This window comes from Rhipicephalus microplus, chromosome 3, assembly GCF_043290135.1.
Source record: "Rhipicephalus microplus isolate Deutch F79 chromosome 3, USDA_Rmic, whole genome shotgun sequence".
Taxonomy (NCBI): domain Eukaryota; kingdom Metazoa; phylum Arthropoda; class Arachnida; order Ixodida; family Ixodidae; genus Rhipicephalus; species Rhipicephalus microplus.
The window spans coordinates 88,681,792-88,709,373 of NC_134702.1; the positions used below are offsets into that span (position 1 = coordinate 88,681,792).

Genomic DNA, 27,582 nt, shown 5'->3' on the forward strand with positions numbered 1-27,582 from the left:
TATACCGCAGGAGCCTTGTACCAGGGTCGCCGTTATTCGTCACCGCCGCGTTGGTCTCCATCTCCGCCAGCATCGGGTGAACTGCGCAGTAGTCATCGATCAACCTGACGCCGTTCACCGTCGCCTTACCGGCGCTCTTCTTCTCCTCTTCAGCCTGCTTCCCTTACTTCTGATCGGCGTCCGGAAAACTAAGCGATGCAGTTTTTGGAGGACAAACTGCATTCCAACACAGGACTCCAATTCCTCCAGCGCGCCCCTACAATATGATTGCGGTCACAGTTGAGGGAGTGGACGTTGATGCTTTGGTGGACACTGGGGCTGCGTTTTCTGTTATTCGTGCTGCTTTGTGTGCCCGTCTTCGAAAAGTCACGACGCCTTATGATGGACCCACACTGGTTACAGCCCAGGAAACAATGATTCGCCCTTCCGCTCTCTGTACTGCCCGTGTACTAATTGACGAAATTCTTCATCATATAGAATTTGCTGTGCTATCCCCGTGCTCCCATGAACTCATTTTAGGCTGGGACTTTCTTTCCTCTGCTTCTGCGGCTATTTGCTGTGCACAATGTGTCGTCCATCTTACTGACACGGACCACTTGCTCAACGACGAAACCTACAGGCCACTTCGACTCATCGCTGCAGTAGACATCGAGTTACCACCAAACGAACATCAATTAGTGACAGTTTTGTCCAACTACGTCGACTCTGGTGACATTTTGGTCACTCCGTCACCGTGTTGCCTTAATAAAGGCATAGATCTGGCATCAGGTGTGGCTCGCTTCAACAATGGATCAACTGTCCTCGCTGCTACCAACACCACACAAGATAAAATTTTACTACCACGGGGCACTACTGTCGCCTGCGTTGCCGATCTGCAGCCTGTGTGCGTTGTGCCTCTTACCCCTGTCTCCTCTAAAGGCCATCCTGCAGATCGTGCTGCTCCCTCGGCCTTTACAGCAGCCATCAACAAAGACTTGAATGACTCACAGAAGCAGCAGCTGCTTGATTTGTTGGAAAAGCATGCAAACTCCTTTGACGTTCATTCATCCACCCTGGGCCAGACAACTGCTACAGCACATCGTATTCAGACCGACGGAACATCCATTGTGCACCGCCCTCCGTACCGCGTCTCCCTAGCCGAACGAAAAATCATTGAGGAAAACGTAGACGATATGCTGCAACGGGAGATAATCCGACCCTCAACCAGTCCTTGGTCGTCTCTAGTGGTTCTGGTGCGTAAAAAAGACGGTTCCGTACGATTTTGCGTCGATTACCGAGCACTCAATAAGATCACTAGGAAGGACGTATACCCCATGCCACGTATCGACGACGCCCTCGATTCTTTACAAGGTGCTGAATTCTTTTCAAGCCTCGACTTGCGTTCCGGCTATTGGCAAATCCCCATGCACGAAGATGATAAAGAAAAAACTGCGTTTGCAACCCCGGACGGCCTATACGAATTCAATGTTATGCCGTTCGGTCTATGCAATGCGCCCGCAACTTTTGAGCGCATGATTGACACCGTGCTGCGTGGCCTGAAATGGAAGACTTGCCTATGTTACCTCGATGACATTGTTGTCTTTTCATCGACGTTTCCTCAACATCTGCAACGCTTGGACGAGGTCCTGACTTGTCTTGCGGGCGCTGGTCTTCAAATTAACACCAAAAAGTGCCATTTCGCCAGCAGATCTATCAAGGTACTCGGTCATATTGTGAGCAAGGACGGAATTCGCCCAGACCCTGATAAAACTGCTGCAGTGCTTCGCTTCCCTCGCCCTGACAAACCAAAAGATTTGCGAAGTTTCCTTGGTCTCGCCTCTTACTTTCGGCGATTCATACAAAACTTTGCCTCCATAGCCGCACCACTTCATAAGCTACTTGCTTCCGGTATGCCCTTTCAGTGGTCTCAGGAATGTAAATCGGCTTTCGACAGGTTGAAGAGTGCCCTCACGACCGACCCTGTAGTTGCTCATTTTCACAATGATGCACCAACCTTCCTGCACACAGACGCTAGCGGCCACGGTTTAGGAGCCGTGCTCCTGCAACGCGACAACTCTTCGCGAGAGCGAGTCGTTGCATACGCCAGCCGCGTCCTCTCCGCAGCCGAGAGGAACTACACGATAACCGAGCAGGAGTGCCTCGCCATCGTTTGGTCCGTACAGAAATTTCGTCCATATCTGCATGGCCGCCATTTCACCATTGTGACCGACCACCATGCTTTATGTTGGCTTTCGACACTCAAGAACTTGTCGGGACGCCTCGGACGCTGGATTCTATGCCTCCAAGAATATGATTTTGAGATCGTGTACAAGTGTGGCAGGAAGCATAGTGACGCCGACGCTCTTTCTCGCTGATCACTACCAGCGACTCCACTCGGGGTTTCCGCCATCGATTTGCACAACACGCCTTCGGAGTCCACGTCTACGGCGGTTTCCTCTCTCGCCTCTATGAACCAGCTGCCTTCGGACGACCCGCAAGATTTTCCTTCTCGACAGTTGGCTGACCCATACTTTCGACGTATTATAGACTACCTCACTGGCAGTTCCCGTCCACCTAATGCAAGGCTCCGTCGCCAACTCTCGCAATTTAAACTGGACAACTCGGTGCTGTACCGCAAAATTTACCATCCTGACGGTCAGCGCTGGGTTCCCGTTCTACCCCGATCACTTCGGTCCGAAGTCCTCAGGGCACTTCATGACCATCCAACTGCTGGTCACCTTGGTTACCATAAAACCTACGATCGCCTTCGAAGTCGGTTTTCTTGGCCAGGCATTACCACTAGTGTAGCTCGGTACGTCGGGTCCTGCACTACCTGCCAATGTAGAAAACTACCAACATCTGCTCCCGCCGGTAAACTACAGCCTCTTCCGTGCCCAGCCACACCATTCGAAGTTGTAGGCGTCGATCTTTATGGCCCCCTCCCAGTCAGTGCTGCTGGAAACCGGTGGATAGTAACAGCCATTGACCATTTGACGCGCTACGCCGAGACGGCATCCGTTACTACAGGTTCAGCTTCTGAGATTGCCGATTTCATCCTCCGAGCCATTATACTGCGTCATGGTGCTCCACGTGTGTTGCTCAGTGACCGTGGAAGGGCCTTTCTTTCACAACTAGTGAACGAACTTCTTCAGGCCTCCGGCACAACTCACAAGACTGCCTCTAGTTATCATCCCCAGACTAACGGCCTCACTGAGTGATTCCACCGCACTCTTGCTGACATGATCGCCGCCTATATTCAACCAGACCACAAAAACTGGGACGTTGTTCTACCATTCGTCACTTTCGCCTACAATACGGCCATTCAGCGAACAACCGGCTACTCGCCATTTTACCTAGTTTATGGACGCTCCCCTACTTCTTTCCTGGACGTCTCCTTCTTTACCTGCCAAGCGAATTCATCTCCATCCTCTTCAGAGGAATACGTTTCACGACTCGCACAGTGCCGCCAACGAGCTCGTATAAACACTGAAGCCCGCCAGCAAGACAGAAAGCTACTTTATGATGAATCGCATCGTGATGTATCCTTCCAACCTGGAGACGAAGTGCTCCTTTTGACGCCTGTTCGCACACCTGGTTTGTGCGACAAATTTCAGCCTCGGTTTATTGGGCCGTACACCGTTCTTGAAGAGACTTCACCAGTGAATTATCGCGTGACACCAATTGTAGCCCCAGCAGATCGCCGTTATCGAACTACAGAGGTCGTCCATGTCTCCCGTATGAAGCCCTTCATGCGACGTTCTTTGTCCCCTTGACTTGCCGCGGCCAGGCTGGCCGCTTTCACGTGGGGGGAATTGATGTAGGCATTTAGTATACGCATCCTCTTCACCGGTACATTATCATCATTATCATGTGTGGCTCATGCATCCTCATCGTTGTCGCGTAGCATCATCATCTTGGCTCTTTCATCGTAGCTGTCGGCTGCCGGTTCCTCGGGCCTAATAAAAGGTAATCCAGACCAAGACTTCATAATACGTACATACATACATACATACATACATACATACATACATACATACATACATACATACATACATACATACATACATACATACATACATACATACATATGTACATACATACATACATACATACATACATACATACATACATACATACATACATACATACATACATACATACATACATACATACATACATACATACATACATACGTACGTACGTACGTACATACATACATACATACATACATACATACATACATACATACATACATACATACATACATACATACATACATACATACATACATACATACATACATACATACATACATACATACATACATACAAGTACGGGCACATAGAGTCCTAGGAAAGGCTTTGCAAAGGTCGATCGGGGATGCGAGACAGCTACACCAACTTTGGTTTACAAAACGTATTTACGCCCAGTATTAAGATTTGCTTGTGTTTATATACTGAAGCATCGTCTTATAAACTGCGTCTCTTGTACACTTTTAGAAAGAGAGGCCTTACGGCTTGGATTACCGATATTCATCTAGGCAATAATGTCCTCTATTTAGAACCACAGTCGCCCTCTCTTGGCTGGTTGAGGATACTAACAGTACAAACACTCCTAAAAATTATCAATATACGATAAAACTAAAAACTATTTTTTTGTATCAGCGAGCCTTATTTTTTTTATTGGCCTCGGTTTCATACAACTAAGCTGAACTACCTAAACACTTGTTGAATCAGTCGATGTTAAAGCGAATGAAGTTCCTTTCAATGTTCATGAAAGACAATACATCCTAGTCATTTTGACTATATATATCAAAATCACTCGATAAAGTTGCCTTACCGGTGTCTTCGTGGGGCTCAGCCAGATGCGGGACCCTGTCAAGTTCTACAGAATAAAAATGAAGTTATTTTCCTTCGTTCCTTGATTACGAGGGATAAAAGGGGCTTTTATATATTCATTTATAGCGGATCTATGGAACAAAACAATATCAGGTTTCTAACTTTTGAGGGAAAGTCCAGCATTGGCATAATCTTTGTGACCTTCAACTAGTCATTTTCATTACAGCACTTCCCAATTTCTTATCTAGATTTTTGGCGGAAAATCTGGCGGTTGTAATAGACATAAGAAAGCTCCCTATCCAAATCAAGTATGGCCATACATAATTACAGAGTCTTTATTTTTGTGCTCAGCGTAGTCTCCAAAAAGCGACTCTCATTTATCACGTAGTTTTCATTTTCTGGTTCCTATCCACGTAACTGTAACAAAATTATTCTGGGTACCAGGCCACAAATGGATAAAAACGAATAAAATCGCGCATGCTCTGGCAAAAGCTACTCCCTTTGTTCCGAAATTCTCAATTACACCGACAACAACTATCATAAATCGTGACAGATTTAGAAGGCGTGCCAAAATGCAAGACACTCAAAAAATATCAATCGCTCAAATAAACGAGTATCAACACCTCATGTTTTCTTGGCGTAGGAGTTTCCGTTTAGCACGACAAAAGGCAGTTACCTTTACCATATCTCACTGTCATTTTCAAACTTTCAAAAAGTATTATATGCCCAGGGGTAGTCTGGCGCCGTCCCCCGTTGCTCGTTTTACTACGATGGGAAAATAATCCAGCACAATTTCTTATCATGCAACTGCCTCTTTTTTTTTTTGATGAGAAAATTTTTCAAAACGGTGTTCGATTGCATTATATTGGAAGTAAAGTTTCAAACATTCAATCCTTGGGAGCATTAGGTCCTTGTATATCTCTGTTTTGCAGTACAGAAATATTTAAATGTATCAGGGTGGCTTTTATATTGAACAGCATAATTATTTATTCTAAGTATTGCGTATAATTAGTCATACAAATAGTATGTGATGATTTTATATATGAATAACTCCTTTCTTGGTCAATCCCTCCTAGTGGGTGGGAGCCATTGTATAGTAAGTACCGCCATCTGCGCAAACGGCCACCAGAATGCAGCGACGTCCGCTCACAGCCATCGCCGCCCCTTATTCCACCACGGACAAACCTCAGATAACTGCAGCTACGTGCCAATTGGAGACCGCGTTGGCCCAGCCCAAGCAGCTGTCGGGGCAGTGTCTGCTGAGACTCAACCATGACCCCAAGAACATCATTGACAACCCTGTGCCAGGAATCTTCGTCGAGCCCGAAAAAGGCAACGTCACCTACGTCCACGCCGTCATCGTGGGACCCGACAACACGCCGTGCCAGGGAGGCTTGTTCCATTTCGTGCTCAAGTTCCCCCTCGACAACCCAGCCTGTCCACCGCAAGTACGCTTCATGACGACAGACGGCGGAAGGGTGCGCTTCAACCGGAAACTGTACAGCATTGGGCTCGTCTCGCTCATCATTCCGGGCACGTTTGACGGACCTTCGTGGAACCCGGAGACGTCCCTGAAGACGGTGGTCGTTTCGATGCAGTCGTTGCTCATCGATAGGACGGGAGTTCGAAACTTGGCTTGAAAAGACGATCGGTTGAAACGCCAAGCTGCGCTCCCAGACCCTCAGAGTTGCGATTTGCGACGCACTCGAGGCTTGTCTCCTCGGCAACTCGTTGTACCCGCAGCACCTGCAGATGGCTGTGATTAAGCACTTTGTAGAACAATATGACAAATCCAAAGTGTAACCTTCTCTCTAATTGGCGCAGACTCAAGCATGGATGTACCTCAGCAGTACGCCGCGCTACTCGAGAGACTGCAAGACTTGCATGGTCATATACTGCCAGACAACCCAACGATGAGGAAAATGTTACAATGCGACTACAAGGGCATCATGAACTGCTAGGGCTCATGGAAACTTTTTTGGAGCTTAAAAAAAGTTGGCAAGCCGTTAATAAACCAGTGGCGTAGCCAGAAAATATTTATGTGAGATGTGGTCACCCCGACCCGACCAGGGAGAGGAGGGTGGAGCACGCTGAAGTCTGAACCTCCTCCCTCCCACACTCCGGGTCTCTGTGACGTGATTTTCATCGGTAGTTTGGGCAGAATGTGTATATGTATATCAAAGTCACGAGACATCCCGCCTCGTGCGTATATACCTGTGAAGAGAGGAGGAGTTAGTAAACAATAAAAGTAAAGTAAGCGCTATAAAATGCAGTAAATGACAGGTACATGGCCAGGAATTAATGAACTGAACTTCGAAAATGAATCAATGTGACGTGTACTCTATCATTCTTTCAAGTCGATGATGGCTCCGCTTTATGTGCAATGAGAGGCAAACGCAGAAGGTTTTTGCACATTAATAACTGCTTTTTGCTTTCGCTTATTTCCCGAGCGACTTTTTACGGTTGATGTCTGTGACTGCATGCCTATAGAAAAGTCTTTGTTTTAAGCTCCATATGCCAAGCAGCCCTGACGCATTGAAAGCTCTTAGTCAACATTTCTTACTTTACTGCGTGCGTCAAAGCACGCTTGCAATACGCAATAAGAATTCGTTTCTGTAAGTTATGCAGCACTTTGGCAACTTGATTTCACACGCGTTATTTTTCGGGTAGAATTTCTCGCAACTTTGCTTGACATTAGGGTTCCCTGTGGCTTTTGATAGCAATGAAGCACTACAATTGTAAAGGTAATGTCGTGAAATCTGTTAGGGCAAGGTAATCACTGTTGAGAAATATTTACTTAGTCTCAAACGAAAATGCACCTGGGACTAGACTATATACTCACCTAGAAATAGCTCCTTATCTGCGTGTACCCACCAGTAAACTTATATACGCGCAAAAATGTATGGTGATCTCTTTTTTGTTTTGTTTTCCGTAACTCCTGTCGCTCTGCTCTTCAAAACGCCAGCGTTGCGGCAAAGAGTCTTCTGTTCTTAGCAAGCGTGCAGCCTTCAATTTTCTTTAGGTCAACATGTTCAATGCTGTACATATATGCATATCGCCGTGCAGTATAGATATGCCATGTATACACTGTTTTAACTAGTACACGCAATCATGTTCGCCGCACTTACGCTGGCGTGAAGAAAAGCAGCCTCGTTCCACACAAAATCTTGAGTGATCGGTTCACTAGTGAATAAGGAATGAACTCCGGTTGCGTTTAGAGCACAGTGCACCATAATCAAATTCTCAGAACGCGTGAACTCAGACGACAATTTCACGAGAACTACCAGCGCCTGCAACTTGTTTACCTAATTACGCGTTAATGCGCACCATCTCTGCCTGTCGGTTGTCTGTTTCTTGCATTCTGATGCGAGTCGCTGTAGTTTCATTGCTAGGTCAGTTCTGTGAGCGCTTTACAAAGCATCGGCACCCCTTGAAGATGCTTTTTCCCTTCTGTCCTTTTCCTTTCTTCCACGTCCTTTTCCTTTTGTCTCTACTTTCGAATCTGACACTCTTCCCACTGCCGAGGAGTTTTCTGATGTCTAGTCGAACAATATCTCAACCTTGGATTTGTAAGGCGACTTGGTAGCATACGGGCTGCGAAAAAGAAGCGAGAGAAGTGAGAAACCTTAACAAGTCTGCGATGCATAAGGTTGACAATTGCCAAAAGATATTATTCCCAAACGTGCACCATCTGCAAAAGATTCTGGCAAGCGACCCTGCCCATCAGCATAGCTGAAGCGGAACGCTGTTTTTCATTCCTGATACCACTAAAAATTAGACCTGAGAGCTACAGCAACAAATAAAAGATTGGTTGGCATCGCTCTTTTGAACATTCACCGTGAAATGCAAGTCCGCCCGGAAAAAATAAGACAGTGATAGTACGTCGGGCTTACCGGGATACCGGGCGAACCGTTATAGCGGGATTGAAGTGTACATGTGCAGATACGTACGTTGCCCGTACCAATTAGCATGCGCACTAGCTGCTTTTCAGCTTCAACCTTACCATGTTAGCGTTGGTATACGTAGTGTACGTAAAACAACGCGACGCTCTCGGACGCCCGCTTGGAAGTAAGTTGGCGTGTATTTGTAGAAAGAGTCACTTTGCTCGCAGCAAACGACTGTTTAAAGTGGTTTCGCTTGCCTTCAATTAGCTTCGATGACTGAGTATTACGAATAAGTTAGTGTAGTTTTCAAGATAGATTCCTATTTCAAAATCGTATAGGCCTAACTACAAGATCGATGTAAACAAATTGGCAACAGCTTTTTTGGATTGGGTGCATGGTTCATATTTATTTATTCTCAGTATTACTGAAATAAGCTTCCCAAAATGCTTGGTGCCAAAACACAACCAGACAATGACGGTTTCTTTTCCTTTTCAACTTTCCTAATTGTCAACCATTCGATAGCTGGGGCACGTACACCACGTAAACGCTATCCCGCTTAATTATAAGCCCCTGCCCGCAACGAAACTTGCTGCACGGTAACGTCATGCTCTTAACATTCGCTATCACGCTAACGGTAAACCATAACTGCCTATTCTCCCTATTCTCTCTGTTCTTTACCGGGAACGTAGAGGCGTCTTCAGCTCAAAATGTAGTATCAACCATTGGTGCCTGCTCAAACGCAAGGAAAAAATTTAACTGACCTTGTTCTCGGATTGAAATTTTCCAAACAGCTCTAAAAACATAGTTGTTAATGATCAATTGGACGAGGTTAAACATCTGAAAACCACAATATGATTATAAGAGATACCGTAGTTTGGCGTTCTATAAATTTTACCACTTTGGGTCTTTAGCATGCACCTGTATCAAAGTACAGGGACTTCGAGCATTCCCGCCTACACCGAAATACGACAAGAATTTGAGTCAGCAATGGAGAACTACAACCGTTGGACCACCATGGTGGGTAGTTTTTGCTTTGGTAAAATCAGCACGCGCTACTTTTCGTCCAGCTGTAAGTGCTCAAGTTCAACTGATGGAGATGTATTGCTGAAAATCACTCTCACACCAGGGCAGAGTGCTTTCGTTCTATACCGTCACCTACTCGTTGTTTTTCAGTGATAGCTTTCACTTGCAGAGTTGGTTCGTGGATATGAAAGGTGTGAACAGCAATGCAACAACCCAAGTTTGCATGTAACAAAACGCGCAAATGTCTGCCAACATATGCGGCATATATTATGACAGGTAATGCGCAGGAAAACCTTTGTGTCAATTGAAAAAGGTAATCAACAATATTCTGCTATGCCAAGTGTCTGCAGCACATTGCTTGCACAGATATTATTTATTTCTTGTAAAAAACCTATGGTTACTATGTGTATCGTTCTTCATTTCACATGATAATATGTTCAGCTATGTTTCCATATTGTGTGCATTTCTTGTACGTTATGTCGCTGTTGCAGAAATCGCTCAGTGTATCCCAAAGAGGTTCTTAATTATAGACTATATAGAGCGAACTCTAGCGCTAGCGTCTATGGGAGCTACAAGGCATGGTGCATGTCCCATATGGAAGATATGCCGAGAAAAGAGTGATATTAAAAACTATTGTTCAGATTTAGAATATTGGAGATATAGTAGAAAGATTACCGATGACCAAGAAAATTGTCGTGCTTGATTTAATGAATATAATTATTTAAATAACGTAGAATGCCTTGCAGAACAAGCCACTACGCACATGTGAAACGAGCGTTTGCCGAGACCTACGTAGAAATAAAAAAAATAAGGAAGGCCAATGAAGGCACCTGGTGTTTACGTGCAGTGCAGGCCTCACAGTGGCTAGAATAAGGCGTGCGAATGCCAGTCCTGCAGCAAAAACTTAAGCTATATATATGCATGCATTGGATAAAAATGAGCGATATCTTTCCCTAGTGCTTACTGCAAACACTGAAATATACTCGAACTTGCTCTACCCCCACTGCGTGGACACAATGTAATAGACGCAGAGAAGTGTGTGCCTTTGTGGGCGACTGGCTTTAAACCATGAAGTTGTTATTTTTATTCGCATGCTCCGACGCCTGTCGGCAATGTATACGCTTGTACCAGGCATTAAAACTGCAAAATTTCACGTTGTATTAAGCTTTTATAAAGGACGCGTGTGTTTGTAAAGCATGAAAATTCTTTCACTGCATTTCCAAGCATAGGAAGTTGTTTTCGCTGTATTCACAAGCAGAGGCGTGGCTGTGTGGTAGAATTACACAAAACCCAGAATTTCCTGGCGAGTGCTGAACAAATCACTATTGGCGACATTTTAATTAATGGCGGAAGGCTTAAACTACCTGTGCAGCTGGGTGGCGTTTCATGACCCTCGGTATTTTTGTCTTTCGCTCTGTTTTTTCCTCTTTATACCTTGTCTCTGTTTCTGGGTATTTCTTCCACAGGAAGTGAAAGCGTGCTTCCACTTCCTGTGTTTCTCTCTCCCTGCCTTTCAGACTTTATAATAAGTTTTATTTCTATATACTTCTTTTGCCTAATTTTGTACCCATTTGTCTCTTTTTTTTCTTCCTTTTTCAATCTATGTGTTTATGTTCATATTAGTTTTTCTCCCGCTCTGTGCTGGTTATTTCGAACAACGGTTTCTGCCTCTCACGTCGGACATGTCGGCACGCATAGGGTGAGTGCACGCCAGTTGCACGTGTTTGGGTGGCGAAGGAGAAGATGAAGGAGAACGCGAAGCAGCGTGATAGTTTTTCATGTTACAATAGTGTGCTCTCAAAACATATTCGACCAAGTGGCGTAACGAGAAGAGGGGGAGACAGGGGTGCAAGTATTCCGGGTGCCACTTGGGAGGAGGCGCTGAGTCGACTACGCCCCACATGCTTGCGGGAACTTCCTGAGGATACGGACGAGGCTCTAATGCCCCCAACCCCCTGCCCCGTTTCTGGAATGTTCGCTCCTACTTGTTCTAAACCAGTGGGGGCTTGCCCCCACACTCTTACAACGCTCCCTTCTTCGCCTTTTCCCCCTGGTACCAGCCATGAGGCCAGATATTCAAAGAGGGAAGGGGGGAACGCTAGTCTGCGCTCGTTTGTGTTCTGGTGTCGCACATAGTCTTCGTCTAAATCGTGCTGAAGCCTAGCTAATTATGTACCAACTCGCCTAAGTCAAAGTGCTATTGGCCGCGTACTCCTTTGACTAGGTGATGGTTGATTCTTTTCTTCGCCCCGCCGGAGAGGTCTAAGTGCTAAGGCACTCGGTTGTCGACCTACAGGTCGCACGTTCGAATCCCAGCTTCTGCGGCTGCGTTTCCAACGGAGGCGAAAATGTTGTAGCACCATATGCTGAAATTTCGCTGCATGTTAAAAAACCCCAGGTGGTATAAATTTCTCTAGCCCTCCACCATGGCGTCTCTCATAATCAATGGTGGTTTGGGGAAGTTAAGCGACCGCTAATAAGCGTGCAATGAACAAGGTCACATCTACACACACGTTGCCCTTCACTTATCTCTCTCTTCTCCTTCAATCCCCTCACCCCTTTCCCCAGTGCAGGGTAGCAAACCGGACGTGCATCTGGTTGACCTTCCTGCCTTTCATTTTTTCCCTTCCTCCTCCACTTCCTCCTAAACCTCCCATATAATTTGATATATTCTTTTTTTCTTCAACACACAAAACCCATTCTTCTGGGAACCTGTGGCTTATATAAGGAGCTTGTGGCTATGTGCTCGTAATCAAGCCAATAAAAAGCGATAAGATAAATAGGTTGGTGTATACCTGATTACACATAAGAGGGTTTTCAACCATTAGTGTGCCTGTTCCGGGTCTAAGACAAACAACTTTTTATTGTGTTCTGACTTTGCTTGATTTGTGATTTGGCATGTGATTTTGTGCACATATACGAATGTGTCCAGTAATATTGAAAAAAAAATACAGAAGGAAAGGTACCTGCGAGCTACCAGCGGCGTTCCCTTTGGTGTGGTAGAAGGTATCTACGGATGCGGACAAGCATTATTTACGGCAATAATTATACATTAAAATATAAATAACTCCTTATCCAGTGAAATTTAGGCAGTCGAGTCAATCAGGCGACTTAAGTCCTTGCTGGGAGTAGTCCGTAGCCAGTTTGCAATGTCTGAAAAGTGGCCGCTGGTGCTTGCCGAATCAATAAAATATGGCTAATTTATGAGGCGAAACAATAGTTCACTGCAAATATTGAGGCAGCTGGGAAAAAAGCATGAAGAAACGAAGGCAAAGAACCAGCTGTAGGGGAACCTGGGAGACAATATTTCACAGGCTATTTTCGAAAAAAAAAATTATACGCGCCATCCGATCTGCTGTTGAATGGTTGCAACTTGCTTGAAAACAAAACATATACGGCTTGCAAGTGACGAAATCAAATGGAAGCCTACCTCTGGGTGTGATTTTGAATCAAACGAGCTTTTCTCTACTCCTTTTTTTTTCAAAACCAGCGCATCGCCATAAGAAAACGACAGATTCAGAACATATTACTAAGGTTTGAAAGAGAGCAATGTCGTCTGTCAGCGCGAACTCGTCCTGTTTTCCTCACTTCTATCCTAAATCAAAAAAAGGTCACTCAAACTGTATTCTATACTAGAGAGTCTATTTCGACTTCCGCACTTTTTTTTATCATAGGGTCGTTGAAAGTGCTTCAGTGTTTTCATTTAAAGTCTTACGGGTGTTTTCAATTAGACTGTCCTACTGGAGGCCGAGGTCTAGTCTTTTTCATTTCGGGTAAAATATGCCGTAAGGCGAAAATTATTATCCAAGTTATAAATCGAGGCTTTGAATTTATAACCGCAAGCTAGTGCTTACGGGGTGTTTACCAGTCAAAAATCAAAAATTATTTCTTTACGATGTTCAGTGTACTAGCCGTCTTGACAGGCTTTAAATTTTATAATGAGCGTATAACATGGACTTCTAGTGGACGAAGAAATAAAACGAAAAGTAAAAAATATAGCGAGTGGTGTAAAAGCAAATTTCCTTCTCTCGTATTCTGAAATACTGAGTGATGCATTCAATTGAAGTATCAATAATTGAACATGCCAACGTTATGTGAGGATCGACATGCAAATTACGCTGCAGTTGGTGACGGTAGTAGCATTTCTTTGCGAACTTCGGCAACATTTAGCGTATCTATCTATCTATCTATCTATCTATCTATCTATCTATCTATCTATCTATCTATCTATCTATCTATCTATCTATCTATCTATCTATCTATCTATCTATCTATCTATCTATCTATCTACCTAACTGCTTACGTTTAGGTGCTCTCGTGGTCACCCCCTTAACTTGGCGTGAATCAAAATTAACATTAGAGGGTAAGATGGTTTGACGAACAAGACGCGCTGGTCAAAACATGAATAATCTCACAATCCAGTCGCGTACGTCGTCAAACACTTCCTGTCAGACATCGGCACATACCCACGGGCGGGTATGTGCCGCTGGTATGCGCCTATGTGCCACAGGTGATTGACACTTACTATCTACCCAGAAACGATGAGAACACACATGGGCAATTAAAATGCGTAAGCGTTAGGAAATAACCGACATCGATAGCGTCGACCCAACGATGGCATAGAATAAATGTCAGTGTTGAGAAAAACCTGAAAGAGACAGCTTTGACCTTCCGATCAATGCAAACAATGAATTTCAGGGTCCCAGCAGGAGTCAAACCTGAGCATTCGGCGTGGCAGTCAAGTATTCTCTCAAAGAGCTACGCCAGGCCTCGGAACTTTTTTTTTTAAATCAACGCTAATTTTCGTGAAACGTCAATACTGGTTGCAGTGCTGCCTACCTAATCTTATAAAAAACACATATGAACTCCTCTGATACAGCCGTCACGTCGAGTTAAGGTCAATTGTGGTTAGGTGCCTTGCGCTGAAGTTGATTTATATAGCAGTGTCCAAGGCCAGCATTTTCGCGAGCTTCAGCGGTTCATATCAGCTTCCGGTGTTGCTAATACGCATGTTCCAGTTGGCATCGTTCCGCAAGTGCAAACTACAGGTTCCATGAACATCTGCAATTATTCAACATATGCCTGTGCGTGCAACAGTTGTAAAAATACTTAGCGCCATTTTATGACACATCGCTCAATAAAACGAAACTGCATTTAGGTCACCTTCCCTCCGCATGCTTCGCATAACGTCGATTCCCAGGTAAGTGGCATCTCCCAATTTTTTTTTTATGGAGGCCCCTGATATTTCGCTAGGTATAGGCAACCATTATATCAAGTGCTCGTGGATTCATCATACTAGAAAATTGCTAAAATAGCTCCAGTTCCAATAAACAATTGTGCGTGATACACCTTGGACAATATTAGACTTATGATGAAACGAGTGCCAAAATATGCACATACTAAGAGAGGACACAGACGAGCTCTTACTAGCATCTGAAAATTTTATTTATAAGCGGACACTAATCTATCCATAACACGCATGTACCTCTTTCCAAACTTATTAAATAGGTGCAGGGTTCCCAGCACCTTACTGCTTTTTTAGAGGGACAACGACTCCTATAGCCGCACGAAACAGAGCAATAACAGGTCTGTGATGCCCTTTGTTGTCCGGGGTCTCACGCACGCTACACTGAAGAGAGCAGCGTGTCTTTATCCCTCTTTGAAAAGACAGAGTAACCTGTGGAACTTCTTTTGTCATTAGGATAGAGGCTTGCAATTCTTCCCTTTGAACGAGGAATTCCCTGTAAGCACGAGTCATAAGCTCGCATTGATTACGTCCCTGCCCTTTGTACACACCGCCCGTCACTACTGTGGATTTATTATTTTAGTGAGCTCTTCGGACCGATGTCTGGTGCGGCCTTTTCGTTGGGTCGGTCTATTGGAAAGATGACAAACTTGATCATTTAGAGGAAGTAAAAGCCGTAACAAGTATTTACACGTTTTTGTTTCCGGTTGTGTGCCATCGATAATGGAAGTGGTTGTTTGATATATCACGTTGTTGATGATGTCAGGGGGAGGCTCGGAATGACGTACATAAGTGCTATGCATATATTACTCTTCGCTTTTAAATTATATTTTCAGTAGCTCGCAAGTGCTCATCTGTGTTCTCTCTAAGTGTGTGTATATTTCAGCGTCTGTTTCATCATGAACCTTTGCTAACACGCCCAAAGGGCAGTCATCCCAATTATGTGATCAACAGCGTTAGCTTCTAATGTGTTTAAATCAAGATGAATATTCTTTTATGTAAGTCTTATTAAGTTGGTGAACATTTGAGAAGTTCTCAGTCTTTTCAAAATTGGTTCTAGAACTCTATAATATATCTGGCATGCCCAAGTAGACTAGCAGAGCCGAATTTAATTGGCGCACTGTCATTGACAAACAGCAGCCCTGGTAACTTTGGATATATTAAAAGCTTACGATAGTGTATAACATAAAATATTATTGGAATAATTAAAACTTCATGACATCCCTAATTCCATAGTAAGGTGGTTTAGCGAGTTTTCAAATTGAAGGAATTTTTCCACTCAAAGGTAATTTTTTAATTGTACACTTCTAGTTACGAGGCGTTCCTCAGCGAGCAGTCACGTCGCTTCTCCTTTTTAATATATTGCTAAGCACTATTCCTACTCATGATGATGTATACGCATATGTATATGCAGATTATAAATCATGTTTGATTCAGACAAGGATACATATTCAATATCATATTCGCTTACAAGCGTATATGTGCGTCGTTCAAAACTGGTTACAGAATATCTATTTACACCGTAATGTTTAAAAGAAACGCAGTTATGGGGTTTCCTTTGGGTAAACCAGGTACTATTAAAATAACTTGCAACCTGCAGAACACGCCACGTTTGAACTTCGCAAAAATTTGAGAAAAATTTATAATAACCATCCCCCTTAACATGCCCACGTTGAATACACAACTATAGATAGATAGCTTGCACATACATACATACATACATACATACATACATACATACATACATACATACATACATACATACATACATACATACACACATACATACATACATGCATGCATACCCTCATACATCCATTCATACATACATACCCACATACATACATACATACATACATACATACATACATACATACATACATACATACATACATACATATATACATGCATACCCACATACATACATACATACATACATACATACATACATACATACATACATACATACATACATACATACATACATACATACATACATACATACATACATACATACATACATACATACATACATACATACATACATACATACATACAAGTACGGGCGCTTAGAGCCGTTCGAAAGGCTTTGCAAAGGTCGATCGGCGATGCAAGATAGGTACACTAACTTTGGTTTACAAAACGTATTTACGCCCAGTATTAGGAGTCGCATGTGTTTATATACTGAAGCAGCATCTTATAAACTGCGCCTCTTGTATACTTTTAGAAAGAGCGGCCCTGAGGCTTGGATTACCGATATTCATTTAGGCAATAATGTTCTCTATTTAGAACCACAGTCGCCCTATCTGGGCTGGTTGAGGATGCTACGGTACAAACATTCCTAAAATTATCAATATACCATAAAAATAAAAGCAACTTTTATGTATCAGCGATGCTTATTTTTCTTATTCGCCTCGGTTTCATACAACTCAGCTAAACTATCTAAAAGCACATGTTGAACCAGTCGATGCTAAAGTGAATGAAGTTCCTTTCATTGGTCATGAAAGACAGTACCTCTGAGTCATTTTGACTATATATATCCCAATCACTCCATAAAGTTGCCTTACCGGTGTCTACGTGGGGCTCAGCCAGATGCGGGACCCTGTCGCGTTGTACAGAATAAAAATAAAGTTATTTTCCTTCGTTCCTTGATTACCAGGGATAAAATGGGCTTTTACCAGTCTCCGATAGGGGATATATGGAACAAACATTATCAGGTATCTCACATTTGAGAGAAAATCCAGCTTTGGTATTATCTTTGAGACCCTCAATTAGTCATTTTCATTACAGCACTTCTCAAATTCTTATCAAGATTTCTGGCGGAAAATCTGGCGGTTGTAATAGAAATAAGAAAGCTCCCCATCGACATATATTATGGCCATACATAGTTACTTATTCTTTCTTTTTGTGCTCAGCATAGCCCTCAAAACGCGACTGTCATTTATTACGTAGTTTTCATTTTCTAGTCCCTATCCACGTAACTGTAACCAGGTTAATCTGGGTACCAGGACACAAAGGGAGAAAAACAAATGAAATCGCACATGCTCTGGCGAAAGCTGCTCTCTGTGTTCCGTAATTCTCAATTATACGGACAACTCTCATAAATCGTGATAGATTAAGAAGGCGTGCCAAAACGCAAGACACTCAAAAAACATCAATCGCTCATATAAACGAGTATCAACACCTCATGTTTCCTTGGCAAGGAGTTTGTGTTCAACATGACAAAAGGCGGATATTTTTACGAGACCTCACTGTCGCTTTCAAAAAATTAAAGTATTATATGCCCAGAGGTGGTCTGGCTCCGTCCCCACGTTGCTCGCTTTACTACGATGGGAAAAGAATCCAGCACAATTTCTTATCATGCAACTGCTTCTTTTTTTTATGAGAAAACTTTCCAAAACGGTGTTCAATTGCATTATATTGGAAGTAAAGTTTCGAATATTCAATCCTTGGGAGCATTAGGTTCTTGTAGATCTCCGTTCTGCGGTACAGAAATATTTAATTGAATCAGGGTGGCTTTTATCGTGATTAGCATTATTATTTATTCTAAGTATTGTGTATAATTATTCATACAAATATTATGTGATCACTTTAATTATGAATAACTCTTTCCTTGGTGAATACCTCATAGTGGGTGGGAGCCATTGTATAGTATCATTCTGCGCAAGCGGCCACCAGAATGCAGCGACGTCCACTCACAGCTGCCGCCGCCCCTTATTCCGCCATGGACGAACCTCGGCGAAGTGCAGCTACGTGCAATTTGGAGACCGCGTTGGCCCAGCCTAAGCAGCCGTCGGGGCAGTGTCTGCTGAGACTCAACCATGACTTCAATAACATCGTTGGCAACCCTGTGCCAGGAATCTTCGTCGAGCCCAAAAAAGGCAACGTCACTTACGTCCACGCCGTCATCGTGGGACCCGACAACACGCCGTGCCAGGGAGGCTTGTTACATTTCGTGCTCAAGTTCCCTCTCGACAACCCAGCCTGTCCACCGCAGGTACGCTTCATGACGACAGACGGTGGAAGGTGCACTTCAATCGGAAACTGTACAGCAGTGGGCTCATCTCGCTCAGCATTCCGTGCACGTTTCACGGACCCTCGTGGAACCCGGAGATGACCCTGAAGACGGTGGTGGTTTCGATCCAGTCGTTCCTCATCGAGCAGCCGTTGGCCAACGAACGTGCACTGGGACGGGAGTTCGAAACTAGGCTTGAAAAGACGATCGGTTGCAACGCCAAACTGTGCTCCCAGACCTTCATGGTTGCGATTTGCGACGCACTCGAGGCTTGCCTTCTCGGCAACTCGTTGTACCCGCAGGACCTGCCAATGGCTGTGATTAAGCACTTCGTAGAACAATATGACAAGTACGAAAGTGTAGCCTTGTCCCTACTTGGTGAACACTCCAGCGCGGAGGAATCTCAGCAGTACGCAGCGCTACTCGAGAGACAGCAAGAATTGCATGGCCCCGCAGCGGAAGTCTAGTGGCTAAGGTACTCGCCTGCTAACCCGCAGGTCACGGGTTTGATTCCCGGCTGTGGCGGCTGCATTTCCGATGGAGGCGAAAGTGTTGTAGGCCCGTGTACTCAGATTTGGGTGCACGTTGAAGAACCCCAGGTGGTCAAAATTTCCGGAGTCCTCCACTACGGCGTCTCTCATAATCAAATGGTGGTTTTGGGACGTTAAACCCTAGAACTCAATCAATCAGCAAGAATTGCATGGTCATATACTGCAAAAGAATCCAACGATGAGGAAAATGTTACAATGCGACTACAAGGGCATCAGGAACTGCTAGGGCTCAAGAATACTTTTTGGAGCTTAAAAAAAGTTGGCAAACCGTTAATAAACCAGTGGCGTAGCCAGAAATTATTTATGTGGGATGTGGTCACACCGACCCGACTGGTGAGAGGAGGGTGGAGCACGGTGAAGTCTGAACCTCCTCTCTCCTGCACTCCGGGTCTCTTTGACGTGACTATCACCGGTTGTTTGGGCAGAATGTGTGCATGTATATCAAAGTCACGAGACATCCCGCCTCATGCGTATAAGGCTGTGAAGAGAGGAGGAGTAAGTAAATATAAAAGTAAAGTAGTCACTATAAACTGCAGTAAACGGCAGGTACATGGCCACCATTAAATGAACTAGACTTCGAAAACGAATCATTGTGACGTGTACTCGACCATTCTTTCAAGTCGATGATAACTCCTCTTTATGTGTATTGAGATGCAAACGCAGAAGGTTTTTGCACATTAATAACTGCTTTTCGCTTTCGCTTATTTCCTGAGCGATTTTTTTACGGTCGATGATTGTGACTGCATGCTTATAGAAATAGTTTTTTTAAGCTCTATATGCCAAGCAGCCCTGACGCATTCGAAGCTCTAGGTCGACATTTCTTACTTTACTGCGTGCGTCCAAGCATGCTTGCAATACGCAATAAGAATTCGTTTTTGTAAGTTATGCCACACGTTCCCAACTTGATTTCGCACGCGTTATTTTTCGGGTAGAATTTTTCGCACCTTTGCTTGACATTAGGGTTCCCTGTGACTTTCGATAGCAATGAAGCACTCCAATTGTAGAGGTGATGTCGTGCACTCTGTTAGTGCAAGCTAATCACTGTTGAGAAATATTAAACTAGGCTCCAACGAAAATGCAACTGGGACTATACTATATACTCACCTAGAAATAGCTCGTTACCTGCGTGTACCCACCAGTAAACTTATATACGCGCAAAAACGTATGGTGATCTCTTTTTTGTTTTGTTTTTCGTAACTCCCGTCACTCTGCTCTTCAAAACGCCAGCGTTGCGGCAAGGAGTCTTCTGTTCTTAGAAAGCGTGCAGCCTTCATTTTTCTTCAAGTCAACATGTTCAAAGCTGTACATATATGCATATCGCCGTGCAGTATAGAACGGCCATGTATACACTGTTTTAACTAGTACGCGCATTCATGTTTGCCGCACTTACGCTGGCGTGAACAAAGGCAGCCTCGTTCCACGCAAACTCTTGAGTGCTCGGTTCACTAGTGACGAAGGAATGAACTCCGGTTTCGTTTAGAGCATAGTGCACCATAATCAAATTCTCAGAACGCGTGAACTCTGACGACAATTTCACAACAACTGCTAGCGCATGCAAATTGTTAACTGAATTACGCGCTAATGTGCACCATCTCTGCCTCTCAGTTGTCTGTTTCTTGCATTCTGATGCGAGTCACTGTAAGTTTATTGCTAGGTCAGTTCTGTGAGCGCTTTACAATGCATCGCCACCCCTATAAGATGCTTTTTCTCTTCGGTCCCTTTCCTTTTTTCCAAAATCTCCCCGTCGCTTTCAAAAATTAAAGTATTATATGCCCAGAAGTGGTCTGGCTCCGTTCCCACGTTACTTGTTTTACTACGATGGGAGAAGAATCCAGCACAATTTCTTATCATGCAACTGCTTTATTTTTTGATGAGAAAATTTTCAAAACGGCGTTCAATTGCTTTTTAATGGAAGTAAAGTTTCGAATATTCAATTCTTGGGAGCATTAGGTCCTTGTCAATCTCCGTTCTGCGGCACAGAAATATTTAAATGAATCAGGGTGGCTTTCATATCGATTACGATCATTATTTATTCTAACTATTGAGTATAATGAGTCATACAAATAGTAAGTGATGATTTTAATTATGAATAACTCCTTTCTTGGTCAATCCCTGCTAGTGGGTGGCAGCCATTGTATAGTACCATCATCTGCGCAAACGGCCACCAGAATGCAGCGACGTCCGCTCACAGCCATCGCCGCCCCTTATTCCGCCACGGACAAACCTCAGATAACTGCAGCTACGTGCCAATTGGAGACCGCGTTGGCCCAGCCCAAGCAGCTGTCGGGGCAGTGTCTGCTGAGACTCAACCATGACCCCAAGAACATCATTGACAACCCTGTGCCAGGAATCTTCGTCGAGCCCGAAAAAGGCAACGTCACCTACGTCCACGCCGTCATCGTGGGACCCGACAACACGCCGTGCTAGGGAGGCTTGTTCCATTTAGTGCTCATGTTCCCCCTTGACAACCCAGCCTGTCCACCGCAGGTACGCTTCATGGCGACAGACGGCGGAAGGGTGCGCTTCAACCGGAAACTGTACAGGAGTGGGCTCGTCTCGCTCAGCATTCCGGGCACGTTTGACGGACCTTCGTGGAACCCCGAGACGACCCTGAAAACGCTGGTGGTTTTGATCCAGTCGTTGCTCATCGATGGAACGGGAGTTCAAAACTTGGCTTGAAAAGACGATCGGTTGCAAGGCGAAACTGTGCTCCCAGACCTTCAAGGTTGCGATTTGCGACGCACTCGAGGCTTGCCTTCTCGGCAACTCGTTGTACCCGCAGGACCTGCCGATGGCTGTGATTAAGCACTTAGTAGAACATTATGACAAGTACGAAAGTGTAACCTTCTCTCTAATTTTCGCAGGCTCAAGCATTGATGTACCTCAGCTGTACGCAGCGCTGCTCGAGAGACTGCAAGACTTGCATGGTCATATACTGCCAAACAACCCAACGATGAGGAAAATGTCACAATGCGACTACAAGGGCATCATGAACTGCTAGGGCTCATGGAGACTTTTTTGGAGCTTAAAAAAAGTTGGCAAACCACTAATAAACCAGTTGCGTAGCCAGAAATTATTTTTGCGGGATGTGGTCACACCGACCCGACTGGTGAGAGGAGGGTGGAGCACGGTGAAGTCTGAACCTCCTCTCTCCTGCACTCCGGGTCTCTTTGACATGACTATCACCGGTTGTTTGGGCAGAGTGTGTACATGTATATCAAAGTCACGAGACATCCCGCCTCATGCGTATATGCCTGTGAAGAGAGAAGGAGTAAGTAAATATTAAAAGTAAATAATCGCTCTAAAACGCAGTAAACGACCGGTAAATACAACTATTTATTGAACTACACTTCCAAAACGAATCATTGTGACGTGTACTCGACCATTCTTTCAAGTCGATGATGACTCCTCTCTATGTGGAATGAGATGCAAACGCAGCAGGTTTTTGCACATTATTAGCTGCTTTTCGCTTTCGCTTATTTCCTGAGCGATTTTTTACGGTCGATCTTTGTGACTTCATGCTTATTGGAATAGTTTTTGTTTTAAGTATGCCAAGCAGTCCTGATGCATTGGAACCTCTTATTCGACATTTCTTACTTTACTGCGTGCGTCCAACCATGCTTGCTTGCTGCAATAAGAGTTCATTTTTGTAAGTTATGCCGCGCGTTCCGAACTTGATTTCGCGCGCGTTATTTTTCGGGTAGAATTTCTCGCAAGTTTCTTCACATTAGGTTTCCCTGTGACTGTTGATAGCAATGAAGCACTACGATCGTACAGGTAATGTCGCGCAACCTGCCAGGGCAAGGTAATCACTCTTGAGAAATGTTTACTTACACTCAAACTAAAATGCACCTGGGATTAGACTATATACTCACCTAGAAATAGTTTGTTCACTGCGTGTTCCCGCTAGTAACCTTATCTACGCGCAAAAACGCATGGTGATCTGTTTTTGTTTTTTTCGTTGTTCCCGTCGCTCTGCTCCAGTACACTACAGCGTTGCGGCAAAGAGTCTTCTGTTTTTAGCAAGCATGCAGCCTTCATTTTTTTTACGTCAACATAATCAAAGCTGTACATATATGCATATCGCTGGCAGTATAGATATGCCATGTATACACAGTTTTAACTGGTACGCGTATTCATGTTTACCGCACTTGCGCTGGCGTGAAGAAAGGCAGCTTCGCGCCCCACAAAACCTTGAGTGATCGGTTCACTGCCCCGCCGCGGTGATCTAGTAACTAAGGTACTCCGCTGCTGACCCGCAGGTGGCGGGATCGAATGCCGGCTGCAGCGGCTGCATTTCCGACGGAGGCGGGCATGTTGTAGGCCCATGTGCTCAGAGTTGGGTGCACGCTAAAGAACCTCAGGTGGTCGAAATTTCTGGAGTCTCCACTACGGCGTCTCTCATGATCATATAGTGGTTTTGGGACGTTAAACCCAACATATAAATCAGTTATCGGTTCAATAGTGACGAAGGAATGAACACCCGTTTCGTTTAGAGCATAGTGCACCATAATCGAATTCTCAGAACGCGTTCTCATCAAATTCTCATAATCGAATTCTCAGAACAACTGCCAGCGCTTGCAACTTGCTTAATTAATTACGCGGTAATGTGCACCATCTTTGCCTGTCGGTTGTATGTTTCTTGCATTCTGGTGCCAGTCGCTGTAATTGCATTGCTAGGTCAGTTCTGTGAGCGCTTTACAATGCATCGGCACCTCTTGTAGGTGCTTTTTCCCTTCTGTCCTTTTCCTTTTTTCCCCATTCTTTTCCTTTTTTTTCCCTACTTTCAAATCTGCAACTCTTGCCAATGCCGAGGAGTTTTCTGACGTCTAGTCGAATAAAATCTAAACTTTGGGTTTGTAAAGCGACTTGGTAGCATACGGGCTGCGAAAAAGAAGTGAAAAACCTTAACATGTCTGCGATGCATACAGTTGAAAATCGCCAAAAGATATTGTTCCCAAACCTGCACCATCTGCTAAAGATTCTGGGGACCCTGCCCATCAACATAGCAGAAGCGAAACGCCCTTTTTCATTGCTGATACCACCAAAAATTAGACCTGAGAGCTACAACAACAAATGAAAGATTGGTTGGCATCGCTCTTTTGAACATTCACCGTGAAATACAAGTCCGCCCGGAAAAAATAAGACAGTGATACTACAGCGGGCTTACCGGTATACCGGGCGAACCGTTATAGCGACTTCGAAGTGTACATGTGCAGATACATACGTTGCCCGTACCGATTAGCATGCGCGCTAGCTGCTTTTCAGCTTCAACCTTACCATGTTAGCGTTGGTATACGTAGTGTACGTAAAACAACGCGACGCTCTCGGACGCCCGCTTGGAAGTAAGTTGGCGTGTAGTTGTAGAAAGATTCACTTTGCTCGCAGCAAACGACTGTTTAAAGTGGTTTCGCTTGCCTTCCATTAGCTTCGATGACTGAGTATTACGAATAAGTTAGTGTTGTTTTCAAGATAGATTCCTAATTCAAAATCGTATAGGCCTAACTACAAGATCGATGTAAAGAAATTGGCAACAGCTTTTTTTCGATTGGGTGCATGGTTCATATTTATTTATTCTCAGTATTACTGAAATAAGCTTCCCAAAATGCTTGGTGCCAAAACACAACCCGACAATCACGGTTTCTTTTCCTTTCCAACTTTCTTAATTCTCAGCAACTTTCTTTCTTAATTCTCTTCTAAATTCTCAGCTAACTTTCTTAATTCTCAGCTAGGGCACGTACACCACGTAAACGCTATCCCTTTTAATTATAAGACGCTGCCCGCAACGAAAGATTGCTGCATGAAAACGTCACTTTCTTAACATTCGCTATCACGCTAATGGTAAACCATAACTGCCTATTTTCTCTGTTCTTTACCGGGAACGTAGACGCGTCTTCAGCTGAATGTGTAGTATCAACCATAGGTGCCTGCTCAAACTCAAGGAGAAAAGGTAACTCACGTTGTTCTGGGATCGAAATTTTCCAAACAGCCTTAAAAACATAGTTGTTAATGATCAATTGGATGAGGCTAAACAACCGAAAACCACAATATCATTAAAAGAGACGCCGTAGTGGGGCGCTCCATAAATTTTACCACTTTGTGTCTCTAGCATGCACCTGTATCAAAGTGCAGGGATTCCTGCCTACATCAAAATACCACAAGAATTTCAGTCAGCAATGGACAACCACAACCGTTGGACCACCATGGCGGGTAGTAAAAAAGACGGCTTTGGTAAAATCAGCACGCGCTACTTTTCGTCCAGCTGTAAGTACTCAAGTTCAACTGATTGAGATATATTGCTGAAAATCAATCTCACACAATGGAAGAGTGCTTTCGTTCTCTACCGTTGCCTACTCGTTGCTTTTCGGTGATAAGTTTCACTTGCAGAGGTGGTTCGTGGATATGAAAGGTGTGAACAGCAATGCAACAACACAAGTTTGCATGTACCAAATCGCGCTAATGTCTGGCAACATATGCGGCATATATTATGACACGTAATGCGCAGGATAACCTTTGTGTCTATTGAAAAAGGTGATCAACAGTATTCTGCTATGCCAAGTGTCTGCAGCACATTGCTTGCACAGATATGGTTTCATTTCTTGTAAAAAAACTTATGGTTACTATGTGGATCGTTCTTCATTTCACATGATATGTTCAGCTATATTTCTTTATTGTGTGCATTTCTTGTTGTGCGTTATGTCGCTAGTTGCAGAAATCACTCGGTGTACCCCAAAGAGGTTCCTAAATATATACTGTATAGAGCAAACTCTAGCGCAAGCGTCTATGAGAGCTACTACGCACGGAGCTTCAGCGAGCATGGCAATGATGGGTAGTACACAAATTTAAGAAATCTTCGTACTTCTGGCTCTGTGTCTGTTTTTGGGGCTTGGAACAGTTTCCTAAGAAAAATGAGGAAATGTTCCGCAGTTGCACTTCACCAGCTCATTATTTTAGGCTTGCCTTTTCTAATCGGGTGACAAAGCTCAAAAGCTTCTGTTCTTTTCTTCGAAGCGAAACCCAAACGCGGCAGTAAACGAAGCCACAAGTGCGATTTGAGACCCGGGAGAACGAATTCTTGGGAAATATGTGTACTACCCACCAACCCCACGATCGCTAAACGATCGCAGCGCCAGAGTCTCCGCTAGTTAATTTTAAGAATCTCTGAGGCGTACCTTTTTATAGTCCTGTCAACGTAAACGGACGAAGAGGACGCAAACTAATAGATAGATAGTTAAATTGTCGCATTTTTGTTAGCGTTATGCTCTTTATTCTTGTGCTGTTTGCCACACCGCTGAACAATAAAACGTGTGCGCACTACAGCTTCCCCTACTACATTTTTCAGGACGATTCTTTACGTTTAAACCACCATATTTTATTTATCTGGCTAAGTAATATGATGAGTATTTTAGTAGGCCTTTGTAAGGCTGTGATTGGCCACCACATTTGGGTGTGTTGTAACTTCGTCAATAGACAACACTTCAGTGTGCCTTTAGCCCTTAGGGCATAGTAAAGACATGTAATTATATCTCATACAAGAATACAAGCCAGCATACAAGCAAAGTTCGGCGGATGAGCCGAATATTCTGTCGCACTTGTGTGTGTGTGTGTCTGCGTGTGTGTGTGTGTGTGTTTGTGTGCTCACTTGCATGTGGGTGCGTGGCTGTGTGTTCATAGCAGAACGTGCGATGGTTCAATAGAAATGTTAGTCTGTGGCTTGAGTACTCTAGAAAGGGGAGTGGAGATTGAAAGAGTTCTGAATGACGATGGTATGCTGGGCTACTTTACATATGTGCATCCATCCTGTCCAGTGGCTTCTGAGAACACAACCATGGCTCCTAGCAACACATTTTTTAACATATGCTTCTGGTCACGGGCCAAAGATTCTATAAACAATGTACTTACCCACTACACAAATGTATTGTCTACATTGCCTTCATCGCTGACCTATGAGATTCTGCACTTACCTTAAAAGTTAGTCTTTCCAAACAGAATGACTATATTAAATATTCATATTAAAATATGGATACTTTAATGGTGATGTCACTGT

At 44.1% G+C, this 27,582-nt stretch overlaps 1 protein-coding gene and 1 pseudogene across 1 annotated transcript; both read left to right on the forward strand.

The window, feature by feature from the left end:
* Positions 1–5,947: 5,947 nt before the first annotated feature.
* On the forward strand, positions 5,948–6,457 carry LOC142802851 (ubiquitin-conjugating enzyme E2 Z pseudogene; annotated as a pseudogene).
* A 12,236-nt stretch (positions 6,458–18,693) lies between these two features.
* On the forward strand, positions 18,694–19,451 carry LOC142802852 (ubiquitin-conjugating enzyme E2 Z-like). The gene is made up of 2 exons (XM_075887925.1): positions 18,694–18,966; positions 19,083–19,451. The coding sequence occupies exons 1-2, from the start codon at positions 18,694–18,696 to the stop codon at positions 19,449–19,451; spliced, it is 642 nt and encodes a 213-aa protein (XP_075744040.1).
* Positions 19,452–27,582: the final 8,131 nt, after the last annotated feature.

Excerpts from the sequence above, each read along its gene's own strand:
- LOC142802852 (XM_075887925.1), top strand. The coding sequence starts at position 18,694 with ATGGACGAACCTCGGCGAAGTGCAGCTACGTGCAATTTGGAGACCGCG. Across the intron at positions 18,967-19,082 it reads ACCCAGCCTGTCCACCGCAG|ATGACCCTGAAGACGGTGGT; the intron begins GTACGCTTCATG and ends TGGAACCCGGAG.